At 42.3% G+C, this 7,454-nt stretch overlaps 1 protein-coding gene across 1 annotated transcript; it reads right to left on the bottom strand.

Annotated features, from left to right (window-relative positions):
* Positions 1–478: 478 nt before the first annotated feature.
* Positions 479–6,467, bottom strand: LOC105908073 (protein unc-93 homolog A-like). Its single transcript, XM_012836537.2, has 8 exons — positions 6,378–6,467; positions 5,706–5,887; positions 3,749–3,987; positions 3,027–3,152; positions 2,607–2,818; positions 1,669–1,804; positions 1,176–1,307; positions 479–859 (listed from the first exon to the last, which is right to left on the bottom strand). Exons 1-8 carry the CDS (start codon positions 6,465–6,467, stop codon positions 555–557), a joined length of 1,422 nt encoding a protein of 473 aa, XP_012691991.2. The 3' UTR covers positions 479–554.
* Between the last annotated feature and the right edge of the window lie 987 nt (positions 6,468–7,454).

Raw genomic sequence — 7,454 nt, 5'->3', positions numbered from 1 at the left:
GATGATGATGATGATGAAGCAGAAGGATATGCTAAAGGGAAGGAAAGAGATGTTGATGAAAAAGTAAGGAGTGACCTGATGAGTAGAGCAAAGGAAGGGAGAGATGAACTAATGAAACAGGAGAAAACAGAAGAGGAGATATCAGTCTGGTTTTCCCCTCAGGCTTTCAGTTTAGTCATTTCAGTTTATTAAGTCACACGACCATTCCTGACTGGTTTATTCAGGGATGGTACAGTCAGTTCTTCAGTTCAGATAATGCTTTGTCACATATTAAGGCCAGATATAGCACACTAACGAAACATAACTGCAAGACATTAATTAATCAACATATAAGTACATATAGTAGTAAACCAAATTGAACAGACTTGGGAGAGGGTACATCTCTTTAGCATGTCATTGTGTTTTGTACAAAAAAAGTATGTGTCCATAAAACACAACCAATTCTGAAAAAAGGACAGATTCAAAAGATATTCTCAAACTGTGGGAAAAGTATTTGGTGTTATGATTGCCTAACAAGGCGTGACTAGCGGTCCCCCCAGTGCCCCTAATCCTGTTTAACCCTGCGATGACTCTGGCGCCCCCTCTGGCAGAGACGTGCTCTCTGATTCTCCCATGTTATTCTCTTGAGTGCCGCCTTTGTTATACTTGACCAGTCCAGGTGGACCCACCCTGACTAGGTACTCCAGCAGAGGGTAGGTGAGCAGGGAGATGGCCAGGCCGGAGAGGAGCAGGTAGACCTTGGTGGAGAGACAGAGGTGGGAGCTGTAGCCAAACGCCATCAGGAAACCCACCGACTCCCACAGGCGGTAGTTGGCGAACGCTGCCTCCGTGTGGTCAGGAAAGAGAACTCCATACAGAGCTGAAAGAGCAGCAACGAGTGTGAGGTTAAACCCTCTGGGCATGCGCACATATCAATGTGTGCTCTTCGAATCAGTCTTGGGTCATTTGTAATTGCGTATCTTATTCTACATGAAGAATGCTATTGTCTATTTTCAATTTTTACCATATATCTCTCATTAGGCGTGGTTGGGAAACCTTTTTAGGGATAGATAATCTCTTGTTAATTCTGATTGTCTTGACTATCACTTTCAAATGAAATGCTGAACACGGTGTAATCCCTTGTTTAGGTAACCCTGGTGTATTGATAATAACTAATGAGAGTGTTTCTGATGCACCATTAATCTGAGTCTGCCACACAGCATCAGCCATGCCCCAGAGGCCAGGGATCAGGAAGAAGACAGCGAAGTGGTCTGGGTGAGGCCTCCAGAACAGGAGACCCATGATACAGCCGAAGTTGGACAGGGCAGCTGCGAGACAAACACAACAAATCACCTTGACCCTGTTTTTATATTAGTATATACAGTATACTGAGTAAAAAAATAAATAGATTTCATCTGACCTGTACACCAAATGGGCCGAAATTAAGACTTTTAGATATGTAGATTATATGTGCCAAAATAAATAGCATACATATGCCATACATATGTCTTACATATGCAAAACATAAAACCAGTGAACTCAAGTGTAATGCACAGTTCCATAAAGCTCGGAGATAGTAGGAATGAAGTCCACACAGTTTACGGTCAAACCCAAAGTCAAACCTGAAGTGACTGTGATAATAATAATAATAATATTTAATATAATAATAATAATAATAAGTCACCATACCCAAGCAGAACAGGGCGATTCTCCCAGTATAGGGTGCTATTTTCCCAAACAAGTATGAGCAGAGTGAATCACAAGCACCGAAGCACATCATGGTGAAGCCAATGAAGTGTATCCCCAGAGCACAGGTGACGTAGTTCTGCAGAAAGAACACATAACCCCGAGATACCTCACACATCTTGCTTATAAACAGTGCAGCGAATCTGGAATGTCCGATTTCTCCACTTGAAATGTCACCACCGTGTTAATCACTGTTGTGGTTCCTACACTGTCACACACTAGCGCCATGTAAAGCTCCAATATCTAGGTGGGAAAGCTCATTGCTAAATTAGCTAAGTAGCGTCCCGTTAGTAAAGTTAACTGGCCTGAAATGCCATCTTACTTAAACATACTCTACTCTGCCAATTTCCTTTGAGTCTGTAATGTTTGTATTCCATTAGAGACGTATATGCTAATTACAGTAATTCAGTATGACACGGAAATCACCTTTCCTCATAGTTAAATGACATCTGTGAGATCACACGCCCATAGCTCCTCCCCTTAGTGTACTCTCCCCATAGCTCCTCCCCTCAGTGTACTCTCCCCATAGCTCCTCCCCTTAGGGTACTGCCCCCATAGCTCCTCCCCTTAGAGTATTCTCCTCATAGCTCCTCCCCTCAGTGTACTCTCCCCATAGCTCCTCCCTTTAGGGGACTGCCCCCATAGCTCCTCCCCTTAGAGTATTCTCCCCATAGCTCCTCCCCTTAGTGTACTCCCCACATAGCTCCTCCCCTTAGTGTACTCTCTCCATAGCTCCTCCCCTTAGTGTACTCCCCATAGCTCCTCCCCTTAGTGTACTCTCCCCATAGCTCCTCCCCTTAGGGTACTCTCTCCATAGCTCCTCCCCTTAGTGTACTCCCCATAGCTCCTCCCCTTAGTGTACTCTCCCCATAGCTCTTCACCTTAGTGTACTCTCCCCAGAGGAAGCTCTGTTGCAGCCCACTGTAGATCGTCACTGGGATGAGCAGAAGGAGTTTCTTGTCCCTCAGGAGTGTAACCGTGGCCAGGAACGTACTACAGAACGGTTCTCTGTTCCCCCTGAACTCCTTGGCCACGTCTCTGTCAATGTTGTCCAGGAACAGGGCCACCAGAGCCACGGCCAGCAGTCCCACACCTGTGGAGAAATAACACACAGAGTTAACTATGTTCACTTAACTTCAAGATCTGAACTCTGATCATTTCTCTTGGTCACCCAAAAATCTGCATAACATTAACTTTAGAAACAGCCATGTGAGCACCAACACACAAACATTACTCATTTTATCGGTGTGAGCATGTACTGTATTTGCGAGGCTTGCATCTGGGGATGTTTGTGTTCTTACCGATGTAGCAGCCCAGGAGTGTGTATACTAGTTTCTGCTCCGGCCGGGTAAAGTTCCCCGACTGGATGAAGTCATCCACACATAAGCCCACTCCACAGTACTGCAGCGCCTCCTCTGGAATCTCAGCTTCAAGAAGACAGACATGCCGTCACACCTTCAGGCACAACACCCTTGGTGGTGTGTGTGGTGTTGGTGTGTATGGTGTTGATGTTGGTGTGTATGGAGTTGATATTGGTGTATATGGTGTTGGTGTTGGTGTTGGTGTTGGTGTTGGTGTTGATGTTGGTGTTGATGTTGATGTTTTCACCAACACTGCAATCTAGGTTTATATGGACAGTGATTGATTTGTCATTACAATTTTTTCTAATGTCTTTTCTTCTGATTCTTCACTTTTCCATCCGCTGTCTTTGCACTGTGTCAGATTGACTAGATTTAGTCAGTGTGCTTACACTCAACAGCTCTCCTAACTTACTGAAGCTTGATTGTTATTCCTAAATTGTAAGTCGCATCTGTCAAATCAATAAATATAAATGATAATGCTTCCCCAATATTGTGACAGATGTGTTTTCCCATATCTATTCCAATTATTGCCTCTAGCTGTAGCCTGGAATTCACAAACTTGATAGCCAGTAGCAGTGGTCAGCTAAGTGAAAACTGTCTACTCCTCCTTGCCTGGGAGTCCAGATGAGATGGAGGTAATGAGTGTGGGGTTTCTTATTTACCTATGTGTGTGTCTTGACTGAAGATGAGGGAGGACAGGAGGTTTCCCCACACAGCAGATGACTGGAACATGGCAAAGAAAATGCCAAAGTACTGGTTGAGAAGGTCCTGGGCTCTGCTGCTGTCCCTCCCCTCTCTCTCGGCCTGCAGGTGGGCAGTCATGGCCAGGTAGGTGCACTTGGCTGACCACAAGGGGCCGCCAGCCGCACCCAGCACAGCAGAAGTGGGGATCAGAGTCGCCCTGCAGGAACAGACAAGAGACAGAGTAACGCTGGGCATGGGGTCACGGGGCACGGGGCTGAGCACGGGGTCTATCAGAGCATATCTGTAATGGGCTTCAGAGGCTTTCTGGGTATCATCTCCATGGCAACTTTGTCATGTATTTAGTGCTGTCAAACGATTAAAATATTTAATTGCGATTAATCATAGTTAACTCAAAATTAATCTCGATTAATCGCAATTTTTTATCTATTCTAAATGTCCCTTCGTTTATTTATTTTTTCCATCATTTTATTTGTATTGTAATGCCTTTATCACCATGGAAAAGTGGATTGGCTTGCTTTATGCAAATGTTTTATTTTATTGAAAACCAACATTGCCAAACAGGGCGGTACAAAATAAAATTATAAAGTGCATATTTCAGGTAAACAAGGACTAAACCATGGCTTAATATTTTCTTTTTTTCAAGTTTGCTGGGAACATAGCAGTCAGGCCTGTTATTTCAGAAACAATGAACTGTAACAGTTAGGTTACCAATAAAAGGTAGGCCTACTACTTCTTTGCTTACAGCCAGCTGCCTGTTGACATTTTCAGACTTTTAAAAGTAAACTTTCCATTCAGAAGCTTTTTATCATCCATTTCGCTGTATCGCGCTCACCATTCACTCAAATCGTAACGTTAGCCTACTACACAGTTTGCGAGGCCAAAAAGAATGTAAATCTAAAAAAAAAAAAAAAAAAACTTGCGTTAATCTCGCGATAAAAAAATGAACGCCGTTAAAATGGGTTTGCGTTAACGCCGTTAATAACGCGTTAAACTGACAGCACTACATGTATTCCATTACAGCTACACATTAATCTCTGTTTTTATGTTAATTGAATTTTATTTTATGCGCTCTATCCTAGTTTTTATGTTTTATACTTTTTGTTTATTTGATGTCTATTTTTATTTGGATCACCATGCATGTAATTTCTATGTGCACGTCATTTCTTTGCTGTTAAGCACTTTGAGCTGCATTGTTTTGTATGAAAGGTGCTATACAAATAAAGTTTATTATAATTATTACACTAAAATGGCACTGCAGTATACATGTATACAAGGATAGATTTTCATGGATACCTACAGATGCCCTCAGATGTCAACCAAAACCACACACAAATATAAAATAAATTGAATGTTAATGCCTATCAGAATCAACAATTTAATAGGAGCCTGTGCATCATAAATCGATGACTACAGCTTCCCCTCCTGATATCCTAAGTTATCACAGACTAGAGGACCACACGTTGCTAATTATTACATTTGTGAGGTCGTTCTTCTGAAAATACAACATTTTATGTGCAATTTTGTGTGAGTGTGTGTCTGCTAAACTGTAAACACACTGACAGTGTGCCTTCTAGGGATTATAACATTCTGTCTTTTTCTTATTAACCAACAAAGGACTCAGTCTGTCAATCATCCACATTCAGTTTCTCTGTGGGTTAATCAAACTGTCTGTGTGTGGAAGGGTGAAGGGTGAGTTTCACTGACCAAGCACAGGGGGAAAGAATGAGAGAAACGGTCTTCCTGGCCAGATGTCTGTGTGTGTGAGTGAGTGTGAGTTTGATTCTCACTAACTGCATTTATCTGTGTGTGTGTGTGTGTGTGTGTGTGTGTGTGTGTGTGTGTGTGTGTGTGCGCGTCTGTATTTGTTATTATATTATGCTATAGTGTGAATGTAGAGTATGACAGCTTGTGTACCAGCCTGGATAGAGGTTTCCACAGGAGTATGTCACATAGCAGCCCATGGAGGCCACGATGGTCCACTTGCAGCCCAGGTTCTTGATGAGGATGGGCGGCACAAACATGGAGGACAGGACGAGGGCGCCATAGATCACACTCAGGGAGGTGACACCCATCCCCTGCTCAGCGTTCAGACTACTCTGTCAGCAGACGCACGCACACAGACTCACACACGCGTAGAAACTTAAAATGCGCACTGATCTTCTTTTAGAGGAGATAAATGTAATATGTTAGGTTTGTGTTAGAAGCCCACACATTACAAGTGTTAATGGGTATTTCTTCAGTTTGTATCTGAAAAAAAATTGTTATCCCTTTAACTGGTGCTTTCATTTAACAATTAAAAAATAGAATGAATATATTTTTTTTACAGTTTGTTATGTACCACAAATCATATTGCAAAATGTTCTTATTCTTTCACAGATTATTTATACATGCAGTCAGTTGAATGAAGAGATATGTAATAGAACACAAATAAGCTTTTATCATTAAGTGTATCCTGTTTAAATTCAATGGTTCCTTTTATTCCTAAAATAAATGACTACACATGACATAATGTACAGTTTTATATAATTTCAAAGATCAGTCATGCATGAGGTTATTTTGTTGTAATTCAGGAGTAGTCAAATTTACCTGTACGTTCTGTAGGCCTCCATATGCTGTGAAAAGACATACGAACCCACAGGACACCACCAGGATATTTTTCATATTCAGCCCAATCATTGTTCGCAGTGTGTCTGGACATAGAGAGTTTCAGGTCTCTCTCGCTCTCTCTCGCACACACTCCACTCTCTCTGTCTTTCACTCACTCACTCACTCACTCACACGCGCACACACACCCTAACCCACACAAACATGCTCTGGGTTCTGAGTTTCTGATCTGTGTTATTGTGTATAGTTCTGGGTCATCAGGAGTAAAACTAACTGATCTGAACAAAGGTCCATTTGTGGAAGTTGCCCATGGTCTAACCTCTGAGAGTGTCTGTGCGTGTGTGTGTGTGTGTGTGTGTGTGTGTGTGTGTGTGTGTGTCTGCACGCACATGTGAACCCTGGAAGTGTTTCTCACCATGGGTGTTCTGAATAATCATTATAAGGAAAGTCAACTTCAGTCTTCACGTCAACACCTCCTCAGTGTCATTTGACAACCGAGGGTATTGTTGCCCTTGGTTACCCGGATCTAAATGCGCTGTCTCTCATGACTGACTACTACTGCATCATGTCAGGTGTATTTGCATGTTTATGTGTGTGTGTGTGTGTGTGTGTGTGTGTGTGTGTGTTTGTGTGTGTGTGTGTGTGTGTGTGTGTGTGTTTGTGTGTGGAGAGAGACAGTCCAGTGTGTGTCCTGTGGAATCTTAAGGCTCTGGACAAACCCTGCCCTGGACTATTTTCTGGTGTGCACAGTAGTTAAAGCACTAAGCACTTTAAACTGCAATTTCTTGTACGAAATGTGCTATATAAATAAAGTCTTACTTACTTACTTACTTACTTACTTACTTAAACTAACCGTATGCGTTTGACAGGGAGCTGAGCATTAAGATAATCTTCTTTTCACACACATCTAGGTTCTGAACAAACAGGTTTCTTTTATTACAGTTAGTGTGCTAAGGTTCTATATAGACACAGAGTGTAGGTCAGAGATGAAGTCTATTACTTTAGGTGAGAATCACGGAAATGCAAAAGGTAGCCTACACAAATACTGTAGAACAATCC

The sequence above is a fragment of the Clupea harengus genome, chromosome 6 (assembly GCF_900700415.2).
Source record: "Clupea harengus chromosome 6, Ch_v2.0.2, whole genome shotgun sequence".
Taxonomy (NCBI): domain Eukaryota; kingdom Metazoa; phylum Chordata; class Actinopteri; order Clupeiformes; family Clupeidae; genus Clupea; species Clupea harengus.
This window is presented reverse-complemented; position numbering and strand designations above follow the sequence as displayed.

Excerpts from the sequence above, each read along its gene's own strand:
- LOC105908073 (XM_012836537.2), bottom strand. The coding sequence starts at position 6,467 with ATGATTGGGCTGAATATGAAAAATATCCTGGTGGTGTCCTGTGGGTTC. Across the intron at positions 5,888-6,377 it reads GAGGCCTACAGAACGTACAG|AGTAGTCTGAACGCTGAGCA; the intron begins GTAAATTTGACT and ends GTCTGCTGACAG. Across the intron at positions 1,805-2,606 it reads TCTGGGGAGAGTACACTAAG|AACTACGTCACCTGTGCTCT; the intron begins GTGAAGAGCTAT and ends TTCTTTCTGCAG.